Here is a 23,486-nt window from a genome sequence, read left to right as displayed (position 1 = left end):
CTCACTGCAACCTCCGCCTCCCAGGTTCAAGTGATTCTCCTGCTTCAGTCTCCCAAGTAGCTGGGATTACAGGCATGTGCCACCATGCCCAGCTAATTTTTGTATTTTTACATTTTGTGTAAAATTACAAATTTTGTGTTTTCAAACCCGTTTCTACAAAACAACCCATGTTGCCCAGGCTGGTCTCAAACTCCCGGGCCCAAGTGATCCACCAGCCTGGTCCTCCCAAAGTGCTGGGATTGCAGGCTTGAGCCACTGCGCCTGGCCTGGGCTTTGTTTTCTTATCAGAGAATGAACTGGTAGGAATTGGGAAAGGCATGAGAGACTCGGGGTCCTTCCCCACTTGTCAGACCCTCTTTTTCTCTCCGGAACACCCAGGGATCTTTCTCAACCAGGCTGGATCCCATCCCCAGTACTCCAAGGGTATTTACCCAACGTCCCAATCCCCACAGTATAGGACTCTTCATCAAATCCACCTCTTAGGCAAGCTAGGTCCTTCGGGGATCCTAACACTGAAGGTCCATGGGACACCCTGGATTCTCATGGACACACTATACCGGCTAGGAAAACCTGGCCCCCTTAGGAAAAGCACTTCTGCTCCTACTGGCATTAACAGGCATTCCAAGACTTTTCATAGCCCGTGAGACGCCAATGTCACCTTTAGCCCAACCAGTGCCCTAAGGGTGGCATTTTCCTACCTTCCTATAACGACCCCCGGGATTGCCCAGGGCTACAGCTTCTGTCCGGTGAGCCGCCAGGCCCTGGCCCCGCCCCCATCCCCCCGATTGGCCCGGCCGGGTCTGGGGGCGGGGCGTTTGCCCGGCCTTTCCAGGGCCCGGGAACCCCAAGAGGAAGCTGCTGAGCCATGGGCGCCTACGCGCGGGCTTCGGGGGTCTGCGCTCGCGGCTGCCTGGATGCAGCAGGCCCCTGGACCATCTCCCGCGCCCTGCGGCCATCGCTCCCGCCTCTCTGCTTTTTCCTTTTGTTGTTGCTGGCGGCTCCCGGTGCTCGGGCCGGGGGATACGAGGTGAGTGGGGCCTCCAAGCGGAAACGTACAGTAGGCAGAGTGAAACCCCGAATACAGTCTAGAGGTGTGGGTGGGTCTGTCCTGTGGGTGTCTAGTGAATGGATAATGATATGACAGTGTGGTCTGAGTGCGTGCTTTGTGTCATTGCGAGGTCTGGCTGTGCGCATCTGAGTATAGGACTGTGTCTGATTGTACCTGCCTCCGTGTCTCCGGGATGCTTGCCTACACTTTGTCTGCACTTAACTGTGGGATTGGAGGGGCAGGAGGTGGCAGGGGGTGAGCAGTGTATGTGTGGCGGGAGGTGCTGGCCGAGAGCTGGGACTCTGGAGTCTGCCTGAAATTCCAGCCTAGCTCTTACACTTCCTGAGTGTGTGACGTTGGGCAAGTCACCTATCCTCTCTGAGCCTCAGTGCCTTCATCTGGAAACTGGGGATAACATCACCCCACCTCCCAGGGTGGCCGTCTGCTGTTGGCAAATGCTGAACAAACATCAGCTACTTCTATTATTATTTTCCCAGAGTGTGAATGAGAGCTGCCCTGTGGGATTGTGCAAAGTGGGAGTTGTATCTATGAGCACAACTATGTATGTGTGTGTCCTGCCTGGGAGGGCCTGGCCTCCTCTGCACATAGGCGAGATCAGGCCTCTCTGAGTCACTCACCTCCAGATCAAGACTTACTCTGCAGCCCCCGACCTCCGGGGTTATTGACAAGGTATGTGTGTTTGGGGTCCCTGTGCAGACATGCCCCACAGTGCAGCCGAACATGCTGAACGTACACCTGGTGCCTCACACACATGATGACGTAGGCTGGCTCAAAACCGTGGACCAGTACTTTTATGGAAGTGAGTAGAGGATGGGGACTGGTCCCTGGGATCCCCATGGTCCCGGTAATCCCTTCTGGGTCCTGGACATTAGGGTGGGGCCAGTGTCACCCTAATATCCAGGGCTTGGGCTTCTGTGTCTAGGAATAACCCCCTTGGCTCTGCTGTGCCCTGAGAGCCTTATCCCTGTTATCCACAGTCAAGAATGACATCCAGCACGCCGGTGTGCAGTACATCCTGGACTCGGTCATCTCTGCCTTGCTGGCAGATCCCACCCGTCGCTTCATTTACGTGGAGATTGCCTTCTTCTCCCGTTGGTGGCACCAGCAGACAAATGCCACACAGGAAGTCGTGCGAGACCTTGTGCGCCAGGGTGAGCCTGCCCCAAGGAAGTGAAAAGAGGAAGCCCAGCCCAGCTTCTGCTTCTGCATCTCTGGTTTCTGAGATTTTATTATGCCATCTGCAAACTGTACAACATGCGTGTCGCTCCACCTGCCTGGACTCTCCATTTGGAGAACTCCTATACATCCCACAAGGCCCCACCTGCCGTGCATCCTCTGGAAAGCCTGCCATGCAGGCGGGCCTGTTTCCCATATCTGGGAACTATGGCCTGGGAGCGACCCCTCTTGTCCTTCCGCCAGAAATGAGTACACAGGCAGGCTTTCACATTCCCAGTATCAGCCACCCTGCTCCCACTCCTGGCTCTGACCGCTGACCCTGACCTTGCCTGTCCTGGCACAGGGCGCCTGGAGTTCGCCAACGGTGGCTGGGTGATGAACGATGAGGCAACCACCCACTACGGTGCCATCGTGGACCAGATGACACTCGGGCTGCGCTTTCTGGAGGACACATTTGGCAATGACGGGCGACCCCGTGTGGCCTGGCACATTGACCCCTTCGGCCACTCTCGGGAGCAGGCCTCGCTCTTTGCGCAGGTGCGACCCGGGACCTCTCTTGGGCCCACTCCTTCACTCGCTCTGGCTCCTCCCTCGCCCACTCAAACCCCGCCCCCTCCCTGCAATCTCACAAGGACCTGCCCCTTGAGTGAGCCGTAAGGCCAGTGACTTTGGAGCTCTGGCCTCAGCTGGCTATGCCCAGCCCCAGGCTGACCCAGCTCCAGCTGGCTCCGCCGTCTCCCCTAATAGGCCCCTCTTGGTGCCTATCATCACGATCACCTGGATCTTCATCACGCTGAATGCTCATGTAAGGTTCTCCTTTCTCTATGCAAGACTGTCTCTGTCGACTTTCTTTCTCTAAAGCAGCTTCTGCACAACTCTTTTTTTTTTTTTTTTTTTTTTGAGACGGAGCCTTAAAAACAGCTTCATTACCTGTGCTCAGACCCTATCCATCCTCAGGCTATGGAAGGGGGAACCTCATTCCTGGAGTCAGGCCTGCTCTGAGCTTTGACAGCACTGGGGAGGTGAACCTGGGTTCTGATGTTGGACCTGCCCTCTCCCTGCTAGCCCAGGGTGGTGAGTTCTGAAACTTCCCCAAGCTTGGAAATAAGCTGGAGGCCTCTCTGTTTCAGCCCTACGTGTTTTTGTTTTGTTTATTGTTTTTTGTTTTTGTTTGAGACAGAGTCTTGCTCTGTCATCCTGGCTGGAGTGCAGTGGTGCAATCCTAGCTCACTGTAGCTTCAATCACCCGGATTCAAGCGATTCTCCTGTCTCAGCCTCCCTAGTAGATGAGACTACAAGAGCGCACCACCACGCCTGGCTAATTTTTAATTTTTTTGTAGAGACAGTCTGCCTGTGTTGTGCAGGCTGGTCTCAAAAACTCCTGGATTTAAGTGATCCTCCTGCTTTGGCCTCCCAGAAGGCTGGGATCACAGGCAAGAACCATCACACCGACCTAGTGCTGCTTTTTAACCTGTGCTCTGACCTGCCCCTCCCAAGCAGAGGGGAGTTTGGTGGTGAGAGGGCTGGGCGCTAATTCACACTGCCTTTTCCTCCCTCATCCCCAGATGGGCTTTGATGGCTTCTTCTTTGGGCGCCTTGATTATCAAGATAAGTGGGTACGGATGCAGAAGCTGGAGATGGAGCAGGTGTGGCGGGCCAGCGCCAGCCTGAAGCCCCCGACCGCGGACCTCTTCACTGGTGAGGGGGCTTGGTGAGGGCAGGGCCAGCCATGGTGCCACACACTCAGAAGGGTCCTGGGTTTGATATCTGCTTTGCTGTCACTGTCCTGGAATTCCTATAGTCTGGGAATAAAGGCCCTGCATTTCCTTTTGCATTGGGACACAAATTCTGAAGCCCATCCTGGGTGGGACATGGCCGGCTTTGAAACCAGGGCAGGTCTGGGTGATGGGCCACCCCTTGAACCTGGTGTGACCTGCAGGTGTGCTTCCCAATGGTTACAACCCGCCAAGGAATCTGTGCTGGGATGTGCTGTGTGTCGATCAGCCAGTGGTGGAGGACCCCCGCAGCCCCGAGTACAACGCCAAGGAGCTGGTCGATTACTTCCTAAATGTGGCCACTGCCCAGGTAACCCTGGTGTCCAGAACCTTCGAGTCCAGTATATACAATGCAATGAGCCCTTTCCATGGTACAGGCATCCCTTAACACGTTCTCCTTATTTTTAATTTTTTTGAGACAGAGTCTTACTCTGTCACCCAGGCTGGAGTGCAGTGGTGTGATCTCGGCTCACTGCAACCTCCGCCTCCTGGGTTCAAACAAGCACATCCAGCTAATTTTTGTATTTTTGCACTGGAGTGTCATCATGTTGGCCAGGCTGGTCTTGAACTCCTGACCTCAAGTGATCCACCTGCTTTGGCCTCCCAAAGTGCTGGGATTACAGGCGTGAGCCACCATGCCTCTTTATTTTTAATTAATTCATTTTTTTTGACATGGAGTCTTGCTCTGTCACCCAGGCTGGAGAGCAGATCTCAGCTCACTGCAACCTTCAACTCCTGCATTCAAGCGATTCTCCCACCTCAGCCTCCCGAGTAGCTGGGATTCCAGGCGCGCACCACCACATCCAGCTAATTTTTTTGTATTTTTATTAGAGATGGTGTTTCACCATGTTGTCCAGGCTGGTCCCAAACTCCTGAGTTCAAGTGATCCGCCTGCCTTGGCCTCCCAAAGTGCTGGGATTATAGGCATGAGCCACTGCACCTGGCCTCTATTTTTAACATTTTTATTTATTATTTATTATTATTTTTTTGAGACAGAGTCTTGCTCTGTCACCCAGGCTGGAGTGCAGTGGCATGATCTCAGCTCACTGCAACCTCTGCCTCCCGGGTTCAAGCCATTCTTCTGCCTCAGCCTCCTGAGAAGCTGGGATTACAGGCACCTGCCACCATGCCCAGCTAATTTTTGTATTTTTAGTAGACAGGGTTTCGTCATGTTGGCCAGGCTGGTCTTGAATTCCTGACCTCAGGTGATCTGCCCGCCTCAGCCTCCCAAAGTGCTGGGATTACAGGTGTGGGCCACTGTGCCCAGTCTATTTTTAACATTTTTATTGAGAATTCCTTTTTTATTTTTTTTAGATTCACTCTGTCGCCCAGGCTGCAGTGCAGTGGCATGATCTCGGCTCACTGCAACCTCCACCTACTGGGTTCAAGTGATTCTTCTGCCTCAGCCTCCCGAGTAGCTGGGATTACAGGTGCCCACCACCACACCCGGCTAAGTTTTATGTCTTTTTAGTAGAAAGGGGGTTTCACCATATTGGCCAGGCTGGTCTCAAACTCCTAACCTTTTGATCCACCAGCCTCGGCCTCCCAAAGTGTTGGGATTACAGGCGTGAGCCACCGTGCCCAGCCTTTAACATTTTTATAATTAAAAAAATTATTTTTTCACAGAGATAAGGTCTCACCATGTGGCCCAGGCTGGTCTCAAACTTCTGAACTCAAGTGATCCTCCTGCCTTGGCCTCCCAAAGTGCTAGGATTATAGGTGTGAGCCACCATGCCTGGCGTAACACGTTCTCCTTAAAACATTTTTTTTCCTTTCTTTAAAAATTGATGGCCGGGCATGGTGGCTCACGCCTGTAATCCCAGCACTTTGAGAGGCCGAGATGGGCAGATCATCTGAAGTCAGGAGTTCGAGACCAGCCTAGCCAACATGACGAAACCCTGTCTCTACTAAAAATACAAAAATTAGCCAGGTGTGGTGGCACACGCCTGTAATCCCAGCTACTTGGGAGGCTAAGGCAAGAGAGTCGCTTGAACCTGGGAGGTGGAGGTTGCAGTGAGCCGAGATCATGTCACTGCACTCTAGCTTGGGCAACAGAGTGAAACTCTGTCTCAAAAAAAAAAAAATTGTTTTAGATTAATTTTTTTTTTCTTGAGACAGGGTCTTGCTATGTGGCCCAGGTTGGTCTTAAACTCCTAAACTCAAGCGATCCTCCTGCCTCAGTCTCCTGAGTAGCTGGGATTACAGGTGTGAGCCCCTGTAATCATGTTCTCATGCCCCTTGGAGGAAGATGCTATTCTATTCACCATCACGATATCCCCCTCCTGGATTTATGTGCATTCCTCATTAGAAGAGATATCATAGGCCGGGCGCAGTGGCTCACGCTTGTAATCCCAGCACTTCGGGAGGCTGAGGCGGGTGGATCACGAGATCAGGAGATTGAGACCACGGTGAAACCCCGTCTCTACTAAAAAATACAAAAAAATTAGCCGGGCATGGTGGCGGGCGCCTGTAGTCCCAGCTACTCGGAGAGGCTGAGTGAGGCAGGAGAATGGCGTGAACCCGGGAGGCGGAGCTTGCAGTGAGCCGAGATTGCGCCACTGCACTCCAGCCTGGGCGACAGAGCGAGACTCCGTCTCAAAAAAAAAAAAAAAAAAAAAAGAGATAGCATAGGCTGGGCAAGAGATAGCATGGCATGGTGCCTGGATGCCCTCTTCTAGGTAGTGGGTCCAAGAGAACTGCTCAACAACCAGTGGCTACTTTTATCTGTGTCCCCATGCTCCCATGTGCCATACCCCCACCCATGCCTGTATGTGCACCCAACATCCTTGACCCCATATACATCAAAACACAACTATACACAGGGATGGCCCAGGATTCTCTGGCCTCAGGACTCCCCTCTTGCCTGCAGGGCCGGTATTACCGCACCAACCACATTGTGATGACCATGGGCTCGGACTTCCAATATGAGAATGCCAACATGTGGTTCAAGAACCTTGACAAGCTCATCCGGCTGGTAAATGCGCAGGTCAGTGTGCCTACCCTGTGGTACCCTTGTGCACATGTGCGCTTGCATCCGGGGGCCTTGGGTCATGTGCATAGCTCTCAGTGCTGTCTTTGTTTTCTATTGTTCTATTGTGGTCATTCTATAACAAATGACCACACACTTAGCAGCTCAAAACAACAGAAATACATTGTCTTACAGTTCGGTAGGTAAGAAGTCCAGCATGAGGCCGGGCGCGATGGCTCACGCCTGTAACCCCAGCACTTTGGGAGGCCAAGCCGGGCGGATCATGAGGTCAGGAATTCGAGACCAGCCTGACCAGCATGGTGAAACCCTGTCTCTACTAAAAATACAAAAATTAGCTGGGTGTGATGGTGCGCACCTGTAATCCCAGCTACTCGGGAGCCTGAGGCAGGGGAATCACTTGAATCCAGGAGGCGGAGGTTGCAGTGAGCCGAGATCATACCACTGCACTCCAGCCTGGGCCACAGAGAGACTCTGTCTCAAAAAAAAAAAAAAAAAAAAGTCCAGCCTGAGTCTCACCAGGCTATAATCAAGGTGTTGGCAAGGCTGTGTTCTTTCTGTAGTCTCTAGGAGAGAATATCGTTTCCTTGCTTTTTCCAACATCTAGAAGTTGCCCACATTCAAAGTCTTGGCTCCATCTTCAAAGCCAACCACATAGCATCTTTCTGACCCTGTTTCTGTAATCACATCCCTTTCTCTCATTCTCACCTCTTCTGCCTCCCTCTTCTACATTTTTATTTATTTATTTATTTACTTACTTACTTACTTACTTAGAGATGGAGTCTCACTCTGTCGCCCAGGCTGGAGTGCAGTGGCGTGCTCTCGGCTCACTGCAACCTCCACCTCCCGGGTTCAAGCGATTCTTCTGCCTCAGCCTCCCAAGTAGCTGGGACTACAGTCGCGTGCCACCATGCCCAGCTAATTCTTGTATTTTTGGTAGACAGGGTTTCACTGTGTTGGCCAGGATGGTCTCGATCTCTTGACCTCGTGATCCACCCTGCTTGGCCTCCCAAGGTGCTGGGATTACAGATGTGAGCGGTGGCCTAATTTCCCTACTTTAAGTTTAGCTGATGAACAACCTCAATTCCATCTGCAACCTTAATTCCCCTTTTGCCATGTAGTCTAATGTGGTAATAGGTTCTGGGGATCAGGACATGGACACTTTTGGGCAGTTATCATTTTACCCAACACAGATGTGTTAGTGTTTTGCACTAAGTGGCCTGTGGCTGTGGCCGTGGGCACAGTCAGTCACTCTCATCAGCACAGAAACTTGTCTCCCCTCTCCCATCTCAGACACCCCTTCCCATCAATCTTGTCCTCACTACGGTACAATCTCCATTCCCACCTTCCACTCACTCCCAGCACTATTTGACCAAAACAGCTCTTTTATGTCATGTATTTTTATTTATTTTTTCTTTTTAAAATTTTATTTATTTATTTATTTATTGAGACAGAGTCTTGGTTTGTCACCCAGGCTGGAGTTCAGTGGCACGATCTTGGCTCACTGCAACCTCTGCCTCCTGGGTTCTAGCGATTCTCCTGCCTCAGCCTCCCAAGTAGCTGGGACTACAGGCATGTGCCACCAACCCTGGCTAATTTTTGTATTTTTAGTAGAGGCAGGGTTTCACTATGTTGGCCAGGCTGGTCTCAAACTCCTGCCCTCCTGAAGACAGGAGTTGGAGACCAGCCTGCCCAACATGGTGAAACCTTGTCTCTACTAAAAATACAACAAATTAGGTGGGCGTGGTGGCACTCATCTGTAAGACCAGCCACTCCGCAGGCTGAGGCAGGAGAATCGCTGGAACCTGGGAGGCAGAGGTTGCAGCGAGCCGAGATCGTGCCACTGCACTCCAGCCTGGGCGACAGAGTGAGACTCAGTCTCAAAAAAAAAAAAAAAAAGTTTATTGAGCACCTACTGTGTACACTGGGGACACAGCACGTGCAAAACAAACATCCTTTTCCTCACATAGATCACTTTCTTGTTCCTCCACCTTGCTCAGGTGAAAGTACACCTCCATTCATTATAAAAATTGTGTCTAGGCCGGGCACGGTGGCTCATGCCTGTAATCCCAGCACTTTGGGAGGCCGAGGCGGGCGGATCATGAGGTCAGGAGATCGAGACCATCCTGGCTAACACGGTGAACTCCGTCTGTACTAAAAAATGCAAAAAATTAGCCAGGCGTGGTGGCAGGCACCTGTAGTTCCAGGTACTCATGAGGCTGAGGCTGGAGAATGGCATGAACCTGAGAGGTAGAGCTTGCAGTGAGCCGAGATTGAGCCACTGCACTCCAGCCTGGGCGACAAAGCGAGACTCCGTCTCAAAAAAAAAAAAAAAGTTGTGTTTTTTGGTAACAATCTGACGGTCCTGCAAAACGATTATTCCTGCCCTATAATCTCACACTGAGTTTTTCGACAAAAGTTTTTTTTTTTTTTTTTGAGACGGAGTCTCGTCTCACAGGCTGGAGTGCAGTGGCGCGATCTCGGCTCACTGCAGGCTCCGCCCCCTGGGGTTGACGCCATTCTCCTGCCTCAGCCTCCAGAGTAGCTGGGACTACAGGCGCCCGCCACCTCGCCCGGCTAATTTTTTGTATTTTTAGTAGAGACGGGGTTTCACCATGTTAGCCAGGATGGTCTCCATCTCCTGAGCTCGTGATCTGCCCGCCTCGGCCTCCCAAAGTGCTGGGATTACAGGCGTGAGCCACCGCGCCCGGCCTCCACAAAAGTTTTTAATAATAAAGTTGGAATTATTGTAAAAGTTTAGTAAAATTTCAGGTTTATTCTTGCATCTCTGAAATCCTTTTAAAAAAGGCTAGTGGTCATGTTTGACTTCAGCCAAAATTCATTTTCACACCCGACCATTGGCTTGCACGCCAAATATGTATTTAGAGAAACTGAACCTACGGGATGCATGAATGTGCACACATATGTGGAAGTGTGGGCCCCCAGGAAGGTGCGGACTCCCGAGGGCTCACTCCGTCGCCTCCCCCAGCAGCAGGCAAAAGGAAGCAGTGTCCATGTTCTCTACTCCACCCCCGCTTGTTACCTCTGGGAGCTGAACAAGGCCAACCTCACCTGGTATTTGGGGAAACTGGGGAGCTTGGGGGGGTTGGCATGCCCCGTGGGTCACGACCCTGCCCTCAATGCCCCTGCCGCTGTAGGTCAGTGAAACATGATGACTTCTTCCCTTACGCCGATGGCCCCCACCAGTTCTGGACCGGTTACTTTTCCAGTCGGCCGGCCCTCAAACGCTACGAGCGCCTCAGTTACAACTTCCTGCAGGTGGGTAGGAGCTGGGCTAGAGGGGGCATGCACCCCTGAGGCCCGACAGGCTGAGCGCCCCAACATACCCCTCTGCCTCCAGGTGTGCAACCAGCTGGAGGCACTGGTGGGCCTGGCGGCCAACGTGGGACCCTATGGCTCAGGAGACAGTGCAGCCCTCAGTAAGTGTCGGGCCCAAGAGGGGAAAAGGTTTGCGGCTGAAGCTGGAAACCAACCCTAGGCCGCCCCCCTCGAGTTTCTTCTTTTTTTTTTTTTTTTGAGACGGAGTCTCGAATCTGTCTCCCAGGCTGGAGTGCAGTGGCGCGATCTCGGCTCACTGCAAGCTCCACCTCCCGCGTTCACGCCATTCTCCTGCTTCAGCCTCCCGAGTAGTGGGACTACAGGCGCCTGCCACCACGCTCGGCTAATTTTTTGTATTTTTAGTAGAGACGCGGTTTCACCGTGTTAGCCAGGATGGTCTCGATCTCCTGACCTCGTGATCCGCCCGCCTTGGCCTCCCAAAGTGCTGGGATGACAGGCGTGAGCCACCGCGCCCGGCCGTCCTCGAGTTCCTTCTTAAAGCCTCTAAGAATCCTGCCCGCCAGCACCGGACCTTTCGCTTCCCCTTGGGGTCTGAGCTGAGTCCCACAGAACCTCACCGGACTCATTGTCTATGAGCAGATGAGGCGATGGCTGTGCTCCAGCATCACGACGCCGTCAGCGGCACCTCCCGCCAGCACGTGGCCAATGACTACGCGCGCCAGCTTGCTGCAGGCTGGGGGCCTTGCGAGGTGCGCGGGGCGAGACTTGGGAGACACGGGGGTGGAGACAGGAAGGGGCGGGGCCAAGGCCTGAGAAAGGGGACAGAGACGGGTGTGAGGCGTAGCCGAGAGCCGTGTGGCGGGGCTAGAAGGGCTCGTGGGGGCGGGGCTTGTAGGAGGCGGGGAAAGATACAGGAACGGGGCGGGGCTTTGGAGGGGAAAAGGAGGCGGAGAGTGGGCAAAGAGGAGGCGGAGACAGCTATGGGGTGTAGTCAAGGGCAGCAGGGTGGGGTTAGAAGGGCTTTTGGGGCGAGTCTTGAGGGAGGCGGGACAGAGACCGGAACGGGGCGGGGCCTGAGCAGAGGGGAGGAGTCAGGCCTGGCGTCCAGAACCCACCGATCCCTTTGCGCTCTTCCGCAGGTTCTTCTGAGCAACGCGCTGGCGCGGCTCAGAGGCTTCAAAGATCACTTCACCTTTTGCCGACAGCTAAACATCAGCATCTGCCCGCTCAGCCAGACGGCGGCGCGCGTGAGCCGGGACGGGAGGGGTGGATCTAGGTCAGACGGGCTTTAGAGGGGGTAGTTGGAAAATGTTTTTGGAGGACTATACAGGAGTGAAATTACGTGGGCTGCGAAGCTGGGTCAGGACAGAGAACAACGCATCTCGAGGGGGCTTGGCCTTAAGTGCCGTGACCACACCAGGACCACCCAGGGGCGTTTCTGTGCAAAGTGGGTGGGTTTGGAGAAGGCCGGCTGTGACCCATGCCCTCTCTGACCCTCCCTCCCCAGTTCCAGGTCATCGTTTATAATCCCCTGGGGCGGAAGGTGAATTGGATGGTACGGCTGCCGGTCAGCGAAGGCGTTTTCGTTGTGAAGGACCCCAATGGCAGGACAGTGCCCAGCGATGTGAGCCCAGACAACGAATATTTCCCCGCTGGAACTCCTCCCCCAATGGGCATTTCCTCATCGTCCCCATGGATACCGCCTGCCTCCATGAATATTTCCCACTCATGCGTATCTCTTCCCCCCTCTTGTATCTTCACCCTCTGCCCCTTAATATCAGTCTCCCCTTAGGAACATCTGCCTCCTGTGAGTGGTCCTCCCTTTTTTATTTTTTTTTGAGACGGAGTCTCGCTCTGTCACCCAGGCTGGAGTGCAGTGGCGCGATCTCGGCTCACTTCAAACTCCGCCTCCTGTATTACAGGCATGAGCCACCGTGCCTGGCTAGTCCCCCATTTTAATACCCCGCTTCCCCAGGAAAATTTATTGCTGTTTATGGACATCTCCTTCATTCCAGAAAACGTCCTCCCCCAAACCTCTTCCTCCCCAGAGAACGTGCCTCAAGGGTTTCTTACCCTACTTCCTCCTTCACTACCCCGACTCCGTAGTCTCTCCGCCCTCTCAGTGGGTTTTTTTCCACCTGGTGAATCTTCTCTGCAATCATTTCCTTGGAATCTGACTGTCCCCCCACCACACACACCTCCATTTCCTTTCCCCATCTCAGGACTCTTTTCCTTCCTTGAGTTTTTTGTCTCCATGCATGTATAGCTTTCCATGGGTACTCTTGACTCAGTTTCCCTCCTCCTTTATCCGAGGTGGTGATATTTCCCAGCTCAGACAGCCAGGTGCACCCTCCGGAGCTGCTGTTCTCAGCCTCACTGCCCGCCCTGGGCTTCAGCACCTATTCAGTAGCCCAGGTGCCTCGCTGGAAGCCCCAGGCCCGTGCACCACAGCCCATCCCCAGGAGACCCTGGTCCCCTGCTTTAACCATCGAAAATGAGGTGAGACCCCATTTCAATCCCCTTTCCTGCTCCTGTGACAAATTTGAAGTGTCATGGTGAGCTGTGTGGACTCTGGGTCAGCAGGTCCCTAGGCTCATGACCTCCTGTCACAACTCCCCTCATTGTGTGTCCTTGAGCAAGTGGCCTTTGTCTAAGCCTCAGTGTCTTTTCCTGGGACTGTTATGAGGACCCAGTGTGATCATGGGTGACACTTGAAAGATATGTCAGAGCTGGTGGCAGGTGGTGGTTTGCAATTTTGGCGGGGACGTTTCAGGGAAGGTGTTCCCGATAAAGGTGACATTTAAGATATGACCTGAGGGAGGGAGCCATGTGGCTATTTGGAGGAAGAGAGATCCAGATGGGGAGAGAATAACAGGCACAAAAGCCTTCAAGCAGGAGAGTGTGCAGAATTCCAGGAGCCACAAGGAGCTCAGTGTGGCTGAAGCAGGGTGAACGGGTGACAGGTCAGACCTTGAGGGCCTTGAGGACCAACAGGAAGACTTTGGCTTTTGCCAGTCGTTGTTTCTCATGTGTCTAATCCTGGCTCTTTGGGAGGCTGAAGCGGGAGGATCACTTGAGCCCAGGAGTTGTCCCAGCTAATTGGGAGGCCCAGATGGGAGGTTTGTTTGAGCTGGGAAGTTCGAGGTTGCAGTGAGCAATGATTGTCCTACTGTACTCCATCCTGGCAACAGAGTGAAACCCTGTTTGAAAAGAATAATAATAAAATAGGACGGGCATGGTGGATTATACCTGTAATTCTAGCACCACGGGAGGCTGAGGTGGGTGGATCTACTGAGATCAGGAGTTTGAGACCAGCTTGGGCAACATGGTGAAACCCAGTCTCTACAAAAAATACAAAAAATTAGCTGGTCGTCGTGGTACATGTCTGTAATCCCAGCTACTTGGGGGCTGAGGAAGGAGGATTGCTTGAGCCCAGGTGGCAGAGGTTGCAGTGAGCCGAGATCGTGCCACTGCACTCCAGCCTGGGTGACAAAGTGAGACCCTGTCTCAATAAAATAAAATAAAATAAAATAAAAGAAGTTCTGCAGTAGGACTGTTCATGTTAGGAAGAAAACATCTTTTTTATATTTTTATTAAAATAAAATGAAAGAAAAGAAGTTAAAACATTCCCACAGGCCCCTAAAAGTCTTGTGAGTTCTGGCATTGTGGTTCACATATCAGATGCCCAAGTTGGCCCTGGTCCGCAGCAGAGGAGGGCTTTGATGAGACTTAGGGTATCACAGGTGTGCTCTGGCTGTTGTGGGAAACAGATTGTAGGCAGCCAGTGTGGAAGTGCAGGGACCTGGAAGAGGTTGACTGCACTAGCCCTGGAAGGCCCTGGTAAGAGGTGGCGAGATTGAAAATAAGGTTGGGGGGCCGGACGCAGTGGCTCACGCCTGTAATCCCAGCACTTTGGGAGGCTGAGGCAGGCAGATCACGAGGTCAGGAGATCGAGACCATCCTGGCTAACACGGTGAAACCCTGTCTCGACTAAAAATACAAAAAAATTAGCCGGGCATGGTGGTGGGCATCTGTAGTCCCAGCTACTCAGGAGGCTGAGGCAGGAGAATGGTGTGAACCCGGGAGGAAGAGCTTGCGGTGACCCGAGATGGCGCCACTGCATTCCAGCCTGGGCAACAGAGCGAGACTCCGTCTCAAAAAAAAAAAAAGAAAAAAAGAAATCCTGGGGTGGGCACATTGGCTCATGCCTGTAATCCCAGGACTTTGGAGGCGGACAGGTCACCTGAGGTCAGGAGTTTGAGATCAGCCTGGCCATCATAGTGAAACCTCGTCTGTACCAAAAATACAAAAATTAACTGGGCGTGGTGGTACCTGCTTGTAGTCCCAGCTACTCAGGAGGGAGAGGCAGGAGAATCGCTTGAACCCAGGAGGTGGAGGTTGCAGTGAGCCGAGATCATGCCACTGCACTCCAGCCTGGGGGACAGAGCAAGACTCTGTCTCAAAAACAAACAAAAAAAAGAAAATCAGGTTGAATGGCTGGGTGTGGCACACTGCTTGAGCCCAGGAGTTGGAGACTAGCCCCAGGCAACATAGTGGGACCCCCATCTCTAGAAAACAAATTAAAAATTTTTTTTTTTTAATTTAGTAGAGATGGAGTTTCACCATGTTGGCCAGGCTGGTATCAAACTCCTCACCTCAGGTTATCCACCCAACTCAGTCTCCCAAAGTTCTGGGATTACAGGTGTGAGCCACCGTGCTTGGCCCTAAAAAGAATTTTAATTGAAAAAAGAAAAGGGGCCGGGCGCGTTGGCTCATGCCTGTAATCCCAGCACTTTGGGAGGCTGAGGCGGGTGGATCATGAGGTCAGGAGTTCGAGACCAGTCTGGCCAATATGGTGAAACCCTGTCTCTAAAAATACAAAAATTAGCCAGGCATGGTGGCATGCGCCTGTAATCCCAGCTACCCAGGAGGCTGAGGCAGGGGAATTGCTGGAACCTGGGGGCAGAGGCTGTAGTGAGCTGAGATTGCACCCCTGCACTCCAGCCTGGGCGACAGAGCAAGTCTCTGTCTCAAAACAAACAAACAAAAATCCGGCTGGGCGTGGTGGCTTATGCCTGTAATCCTAGTACTTTGGGAGGCCAAGGTGAGCAGATCACTTGAGGTCAGGGGTTTGAGACCAGCCTGGCCAACATGGTGAAACCCCGTCTCTACTAAAAATATGAAAATTAGCCAGGCGGGGTGGTGGGCGCCTGTAATCCCAGCTACTTGGGTAGCTGAGGCACGAGAATCACTTGAACCCAGGAGGTGGGGGTTGCAGTGAGCCAAGATTGCACCACTGTACTCTAGCCTGGGCTACAGAGTGAGACTCAGTCTCAAAAAAAAAAAAAAAAAAAAAAAAAAAATTAAAAAACACATGCACACACACAAACCCACCTGTGGACCCTTTTCTGCCCAGCACATCCGGGCAACGTTTGATCCTGACACAGGGCTGTTGATGGAGATTATGAACATGAATCAGCAACTCCTGCTGCCTGTTCGCCAGACCTTCTTCTGGTAAGGGAAGATCACCAGGCCTGAGGGTGGGATGGTGGTGCTCAGCATGGAGCTAGGGCCCCTTACCTAACTCTCACCTGCCCCAACCCCAGGTACAACGCAAGTATAGGTGACAACGAAAGTGACCAGGCCTCAGGTGCCTACATCTTCAGACCCAACCAACAGAAACCGCTGCCTGTGAGCCGCTGGGCTCAGATCCACCTGGTGAAGGTCAGGGACTAGAAATGATGAGTGGGCAGTTGGGAATGGGGGAGTTATGGAGCCCAGGAGGGTGGTGGGCCATGTGTAGAGTGAGGGGAGGGGAGGATTTACTTTTCCTTCAGATCAGTGGGCTAAGACCCACAGATCGGCGGGGGGAATATTTGAGGGTCCTTCCATAGAGTTGATATTCATGGCTGGTTGTATGAGAGTCTCCCCGTAGGACACATCATACAAAGCCATTCACATCTGCTGTGGACATTTACATACTTAGTGTTGGAAATTGGGGGTGGGGCGTTCCCACTTGGCCCATGAATCAGGAGAGCCAAATATCACTGCTTGAAGAATTCACCAAAGTCTATATAGTAAGAGGAGCTTCTATCTGGAGTGGATATTTGAGAGTCCACCCTTGGATTGATTGGGTTTGGGCGAGTCTCAGGGTGAATGCCTGTGGGTGCATCTGTCTAGGAACAGTGGTTTCCCAGGGCCTCTCATTGATGTTTGACTTTCATAGATGACAAAACTCACATTTGTCCACATTCAAGAGCCTCGCATTTCATGTGAGTCCCTTTGAGATGAATGTCTGCATATCTGTATATAGTTTTGCCTGTTCTAACAGAGTTAGCCAAATTAACTGTGACTAGAATAAGAGAAGAATATTTTCTTCTAACAAAAAGTCTGGCTGTCAGTCCAGAGAAGGTGGGGTGGTTCCGTAATCACCCAGGACCTCCTCTTCTTTTTTTTTTTTTTTTTTTTTTTTTTTTTGAGACGGAGTCTTGCTCTGTCGCCCAGGCTGGAGTGCAGTGGCGCAGTCTCGGCTCACTGCAAGCTCCGCCTCCCGGGTTCACGCCATTCTCCTGCCTCAGCCTCTCCGAGTAGCTGGGACTACAGGCGCCCGCCACCGCGCCCGGCTTATTTTTTTTTTTTTTATACATTTAGTAGAGACAGGGTTTCACCATGGTCTCGATCTCCTGACCTCGTGATCCGCCCGCCTCGGCCTCCCAAAGTGCTGGGATTACAAGCGTGAGCCACCGCGCCCGGCCTTCTTTTTTTTTTTTTTTTTTTTTGAGATGGAGTCTTGCTCGGTCGCCCAGGCTGGAGTGCAGTGGTGCAATCTCGGCTCACTGCAAGCTCTGCCTCCCGGGTTCACGCCATTCTCCTGCCTCAGCCTCTCTGAGTAGCTGGGACTACAGGTGCCCACCACCACACCCGGCTAATTTTTTTTTTTGTATTTTTAGTACAGACGGGGTTTCACTGTGGTCTTGATCTCCTGACCTCGTGATCCGCCCGCCTCGGCCTCCCAAAGTGCTGGGATTACAAGCGTGAGCCACCGCGCCCGGCCTGGGACCTCCTCTTCTATCTCATTGCTCTGCCTTCCCCAATATTCAGTTTCCACCTCATGGTCCAAGATGGCTGCTGAAGCTCCAGCCGCCACATCTGTGTTTGAGTCAGTAGCAGAGGGACAGGGGCAAGGAACATTGTTGACACCACGTGGATCACTTTCTATGGGGCAAACTGTGGTCACTCAGCTACTGATAGCCTCAGGGAAGACTGGACAATATAGCCTTTATCCCAGGTAGCCATGTGCCAAGGTAGAATCCTGTTCTATGGGGCAATGGTTAACAGGAGGCATTTATGCCACACTCAGGAGTGACGTGGCAAGCCGGGTGCAGTGGCTCATGCCTGTAATCCCAGCACTTTGGGAGACTGAAGCAGGAGGATCACTTGAGCATAGGAGTTCAAGACCAGGTGGGAGCATTTGCTGATCAGGTGCCTACATGGTGATGCCCTGTCTCAAAAAAAAAAAAAAAAAAAAGAGGCTGGGTGCAGTGGCTCATGCCTGTAATCCCAGCACTTTGCGAGGCCGAGGCAGGCGGACCATCTGAGGTCAGGAGTTTGAGACAAGTCTGGCCAACATGGATAGAAACCTCATCTCTACTAAAAATATAAAAATTAGCCGGGGGTGGTGGCAGGTACCTGCAATCCCTCTACTCGGGAGGCTGAGGCAGGAGAATTGCTTGAACCCAGGAGGCGGAGGTTGCAGTGAGGTGAGATTGTGCCACTGCACTCCATCCTGGGCAACAAGAGCAAAACTCTGTCTCAAAAAAAAAAAAAGAAAAAAGAATTATGTGGGCCAGGCGCGATGGCTCACGCCTGTAATCCCAGCACTTTGGGAGGCTGAGGTGGGTGGATCACGAGGTCAGGAGATCAAGACCATCCTCGCTAACATGGTGAAAACCTGTCTGTACTAAAAATACAAAAAATTAGCCAGGCGTGGTGGCGGGTGCCTGTAGTCCCAGCTACTTGGGAGGCTGAGGCAGAAGAATGGCGTGAACCCAGGAGGCGGAGCTTGCAGTGAGCCGAGATCGCACCACTGCACTCCCGCCTGGGCGAAAGAGCAAAGACTCCATCTCAAAAAAAAAAAAAAAAAAAAGAATTATGTGGCAGTGACTGAAGGTTGACCTTGTTGTAGGCCTTAATGGGGTTTATGGCCAGGGTTGGGGGACATTTGTAGGACTCACCTCTGCTCAGGTACAGACTGACACCCACCTCACCCGTGTGCCCACAGACGCCCTTGGTGCAGGAGGTGCACCAGAACTTCTCAGCCTGGTGTTCCCAGGTGGTTCGCCTGTACCCGGGACAGCAGCACCTGGAGCTAGAGTGGTCGGTGGGGCCGATACCTGTGGGGTGAGTGGCACAGGCTGGGAGAGGGGTGTGGAAGCAAAGGCAGAGTGGGGTTTATCCAAGGCTCACAACCTTGCCATCCCATTGGGTACAGCGACACCTGGGGGAAGGAGGTCATCAGCCGTTTTGACACACCGCTGGAGACAAAGGGATGCTTCTACACAGACAGCAATGGCCGGGAGATCCTGGAGAGGAGGTTGGGGGTGACTGAGAACACTGACGGGGTGGTCTGTGGTGTGTTGGGGCCCAGGGGTGGTGGCGGAATTTGCTGATTACATGAGTGTGGGAGACAGAGGATGAAGGAAGGGTGAAGAGCGGGGGAGCCAGGCCGGGTGCAGTGGCTCACACCTGTAATCCCAACACTTTGGGAGGCCGAGGTGGGCGGATCACGAGGTCAGGAGATCGAGACCATCCTGGCTAACATGGTGAAACCCCGTCTCTACTAAAAATACAAAAAACTCAGCCAGGTGTGGTGGCGGGCACCTGTAGTCCCAGCTACTCGGGAGGCTGAGGCAGGAGAATGGCGTGAACCTGGGAGGCGGAGCTTGCAGTGAGCCGAGATCACGCCACTGCACTCCAGCCTGGGTGACAGAGCGAGACTCCATCTCAAAAAAAAAAAAAAAAAGTGGGGGAGCCAGATCCCAAGCCTGACCAGCTCACCCCCAACCCCAGGCGAGATTATCGACCCACCTGGAAACTGAACCAGACAGAGCCTGTGGCAGGAAACTACTATCCAGTCAACACCCGGATTTACATCACGGTAGCTCTCCCCCACCCTGCACCTCCCCACCTCGATAGAAAGGGAATCACCCCTTATCTGCAGCATCTCAAAGCTGCCTGGGGTTGGGGTTGACTGCCCTCCACTTTTACCCTTCAACCCCCAGGATGGAAACATGCAGCTGACTGTGCTGACTGACCGCTCCCAGGGGGGCAGCAGCCTGAGAGATGGCTCGCTGGAGCTCATGGTGAGTGGGTCAGAGCCCCATCCAAGCCAGGGTCCTCCCAACCCGGCCCCCTGCTGGACCTTGAAGGCTGTTTCTAGCCCAGTTCTCTGCTTTCGGGCCCCACTAAGCTGAGGACTCCGTTTCTTTCTTTTCTTTCCTTTGAGACAGAGTTTTGCTCTTATTGTCCAAGCTGGAGTGCAATAGTCCTATCTCAGCTCACTGCAACCTCTGCCTCCTGGGTTCAAGCGATTCTCCTCCCTCAGCCTTCCGAGTAGCTGGGATTACAGGCACCCACCATCATGCCCGGCTAATTTTGGTATTTTTAGTAGAGATGGGGTTTCACCATGTTGGCCAGGCTGGTCTCAAACTCCTGACCTCAGGTGATCCACCCACCTCGGCCTCCCAAAGTGCTGGGATTACAGGCGTGAACCACCGCGCCCGGCCAAGGACTCCATTTCTGTGTGCAACGTTTCCTCTCCGTTTTTCTCCATTTCCTACCCAGGCTCCCTCCAGGCTCTGGCGTGCCATATCCAGGCCCCCCTGTTAGGCACTTACCTCCTTCCGGCCTGGTTCGCATGCCTACTTGGATCCTACCTCTGCTGGGGTTGCCCTACCAGACCCTCACCTTCATCCTCATCCGTTCCTCCCACCCTTTAATTTCTCTTGACATTCCCACACGCCCTTACCCAGTTTCTGGCCCAAGGACACCCACAAACCCACGACTCTCACCCGCTCCTGGCCACTCTCCCCCCAGGTGCACAGAAGGCTGTTGAAGGACGATGGACGCGGAGTATCGGAGCCACTAATGGAGAACGGGTCGGGGGCGTGGGTGCGAGGGCGCCACCTGGTGCTGCTGGACACAGCCCAGGCTGCAGCCGCTGGGCACCGGCTCCTGGCTGAGCAGGAGGTCCTGGCCCCTCAGGTGGTGCTGGCCCAGGGTGGCGGCGCGGCCTACAATCTCGGGGCTCCTCCGCGCACGCAGGTGAGGGGCAGCGGTGTAGGCAGAGAGGACTGGAATGAAGTCTACCAGGGAGCCGGGTTTGGGTGCGGATTTTCCTAGGCTCAGCGGGGATCCATTTGGCCATAATTAGCCCCAAACCCTCGGGCCAGCCCCATCCCCTGGGCAGTCCCCGCCCAGTGCCAGCCCAGTCCCAACCTCCCTGGACTGTGTAGAGGCACAGCCCTAGCTCATGCCCCTAAATCACCAACTCACCTTCGGCCCCGCCCATTTCACTTTAGCCCCGCCCTCTCGCCCTCGCACCTCCCCCAGGCTCTGTCCCGCCTCACCCCGCCCCGCGGCTTCAGCCCCGCCGTAACTCCCAAAGTCTCAGGTCACATCAGTTCTACTCCTTCGGGACTCGAACCCTAAGCTTGGGACCGACCCATTTCCCCATTGGCTCAGCCCTCCCTGTCATGGCCCTGGCCGCTCCTCTCGGCTGTGCCCTGCCAGTCTCCGGCGAAACCCCGCCCCTACAACCTAGCCCTGCCTCCTGACCTGGCTTGGCCCCGCCCTTCTCCATCCAGGCCCCGCCCCTCTCCAACTCAGCCCCGCCCTCTCTCCCGCAGTTCTCAGGGCTGCGCAGGGACCTGCCGCCCTCGGTGCACCTGCTCACGCTGGCCAGCTGGGGCCCCGAGATGGTGCTGCTGCGCTTGGAGCACCAGTTTGCGGTAGGAGAGGATTCCGGACGTAACCTGAGCGCCCCCGTTACCTTGAACTTGAGGGTGAGAAGGGCATAATTGAGAAGGAGATCGGAGAGAGGCAAGAGAGAGGGAGAGAGGGGAAACCTGGCTTTGCCCCAACTCATCAGGGCCCATCCCCTTCCCCGCAGGACCTGTTCTCCACCTTCACCATCACCCGCCTGCAGGAGACCACGCTGGTGGCCAACCAGCTCCGCGAGGCAGCCTCCAGGCTCAAGTGGACAACAAACACAGGTGGAGCCCTGGTCAGGGGTAGGGAAGGGGTGGAGTCTTACCTGGGGCCGGCAGGTGGGGGCAATGTGTGAGGCATGGGATGTTGGCCGGGACCCAAAAAGGTCATGAGGGTATGGTGCAGAGTCCAGACCCAGGTTAGGGGCTTAAAGGATCTGAAATGGGTGCGGCAAACCAGGAATGCGTCTTGAGGTTTGTGGGTGGTGTTTAGTCCCAAGAACAAGATTTGAAAATCCCCATCCGTGTCTAGTTCTGGGAGGGTGTTCATCACCCCTAGGGTCAGATTGAGGGTATGAGGACATTGGACCTGGGGGTGGTATTCAGGGCCGGGGAAGCAGGTTAAGAGTCTGGGATTGAGGCCCTGGAGACAGATTCGGGGATGTGCAGCTGTGTCTAGACCCAGGGGAGGAAGCATAGTGGGGTGAGTCAGAGGAAGTCTGCACCTCCTCACTCCTCCTTCCCCCTGCACCTCTCCAGGCCCCATACCCCACCAAACTCCCTACCAGCTGGATCCGGCCAACATCACACTGGAACCCATGGAAATCCGCACTTTCCTGGCCTCAGTTCAATGGAAGGAGGTGGATGGTTAGGTCTGCTGGGATGGGCCCTCCAAGCCCAAGCCTCCTGCTCTGGGGGCAGACCAGACTCTCACTCTCCTCTTGGGGCTGCTGCCATTAAAATGCTACTACTAAGACTCAGGTCACTCTGTGGCTGAGTGTGGATTTTTTTTTGTCTGTTATTTGCTTGTTGGAGGGGGACAGAATTTATGACCCAGAGCCAGGTGTGGTGGCTTGCTCCTGTAATCCTAACAACTCTGGAGGCTGAGGAGGGAGAATCACTTGAGCCCAGGAGATCTAGACTAGCCTGGGCCACAAAATGAGGCCCTGTCTGTACAAAAAATTTAAAAAATTAGCTGGGTGAAGTGTCTGTATTCCCGACTACTTGGGAGAATTGCTTGAGCACAGGAGGTCAAGGCTGCAGTAAGTGATAATCACACCACTGCACTCGAGCCTGGGCAAGAGAGCCAGATCCTACCTCTTTGTGTGTGTGTGGGGGACAGAGTCTCCCTCTGTCGCCTAGGCTGGAGTGCAGTGGCGCAAGCTTGGCTCACTGCAACCTCTGCCTCCTGGGTTCTAGCGATTCTCTTGCCTCAGCCTTCCGAGTAGCTGGGACTACAGGCACCCCCCACCATGCCTGGCTCATTTTTGTATTTTTAGTAGAGATGGGGTTTCACCATGTTGGCCAGGCTGGCCTCAAACTCCTGACCTCAAGTGATCCACCTGCCTCTGCCTCCCAAAGTGCTGGGATTACAGGCATAAGCCACTGCAACCAGCCTGGATCCTATCTCTTGAAAAAAAAATTAAAAATTAGAAAATTGGCCAGGCGCGGTGGCTCATGCCTGTAATCCCAGCACTTTGGGAGGCCGAGGTGGGCGGATCACGAGGTCAGGAGATCGAGACCATCCTGGCTAAAACGGTGAAACCCTGTCTCTACTAAAAATACAAAAAATTAGCCGGGCGTGGTGGCGGGTGCCTGTAGTCCCAGCTACTCGGGAGGCTGAGGCAGGAGAATGGCGTGAACCCCAGGGGGCGGAGCCTGCAGTGAGCTGAGATCGCGCCACTGCACTCCAGCCTGGGTGAAAGAGCGAGACTCCGTCTCAAAAAAAAAAAAAAAAAAATTAGAAAATTATCCAGATAGGATGGCGTGCATTTATAATCCCCAGCTACTACTCGGGAGGCTGAGGTGGGAGGATTGCTTGAGCCCAAATGTTTGAGGCTACAGTGAACCATGATGGCTCCACCGTACTCCAGCCTGGGTGACAGAGCAAGACCCTGTCTCTAGAAAAAAAAGTAGGCAGGGCGTGGTGGCTCACACCTGTAATCCCAGCACTTTGGGAGGCTGAGTCACAT

At 53.6% G+C, this 23,486-nt stretch overlaps 1 protein-coding gene across 5 annotated transcripts; it reads left to right on the top strand.

Annotated features, from left to right (window-relative positions):
• The first annotated feature begins 795 nt into the window (after positions 1–795).
• Positions 796–22,279, top strand: MAN2B1 (mannosidase alpha class 2B member 1). 5 transcript variants are annotated; one of them, XM_055237195.2, is made up of 24 exons: positions 796–1,027; positions 1,766–1,868; positions 2,047–2,220; positions 2,589–2,782; positions 3,811–3,943; positions 4,185–4,330; positions 6,890–7,006; positions 9,999–10,081; positions 10,165–10,285; positions 10,368–10,446; positions 10,946–11,055; positions 11,446–11,553; positions 11,814–11,930; positions 12,620–12,805; positions 15,723–15,820; positions 15,913–16,030; positions 18,588–18,706; positions 18,798–18,899; positions 19,376–19,463; positions 19,588–19,668; positions 20,402–20,629; positions 21,214–21,369; positions 21,477–21,579; positions 22,054–22,279. In XM_055237195.2, exons 1-24 carry the CDS (start codon positions 866–868, stop codon positions 22,164–22,166), a joined length of 3,039 nt encoding a protein of 1,012 aa, XP_055093170.1. In that variant the 5' UTR covers positions 796–865; the 3' UTR covers positions 22,167–22,279. The 5 variants fall into 5 exon arrangements, with proteins under 5 accessions (XP_055093170.1, XP_063472154.1, XP_055093171.1 ...); XM_055237196.2 differs by having other exon boundaries at positions 813–1,027; positions 10,002–10,081; XM_055237194.2 differs by having other exon boundaries at positions 813–1,027; positions 9,996–10,081.
• Positions 22,280–23,486: the final 1,207 nt, after the last annotated feature.

This window comes from Symphalangus syndactylus, chromosome 13 (genome assembly GCF_028878055.3).
Source record: "Symphalangus syndactylus isolate Jambi chromosome 13, NHGRI_mSymSyn1-v2.1_pri, whole genome shotgun sequence".
Taxonomy (NCBI): Eukaryota; Metazoa; Chordata; class Mammalia; order Primates; family Hylobatidae; genus Symphalangus; species Symphalangus syndactylus.
Note: the sequence above shows the minus strand (reverse complement) of the source record. Positions and strands in the feature narration are given on the sequence as shown.

Bases quoted from the DNA above. Each gene is read 5' to 3' on its own strand.
- MAN2B1 (XM_055237194.2), top strand. From the start codon at position 866: ATGGGCGCCTACGCGCGGGCTTCGGGGGTCTGCGCTCGCGGCTGCCTG. The intron at 10,447-10,945 runs GTAAGTGTCGGG...GTCTATGAGCAG, and splicing joins AGGAGACAGTGCAGCCCTCA to ATGAGGCGATGGCTGTGCTC. The intron at 18,900-19,375 runs GTTGGGGGTGAC...CCCCAACCCCAG, and splicing joins CGGGAGATCCTGGAGAGGAG to GCGAGATTATCGACCCACCT.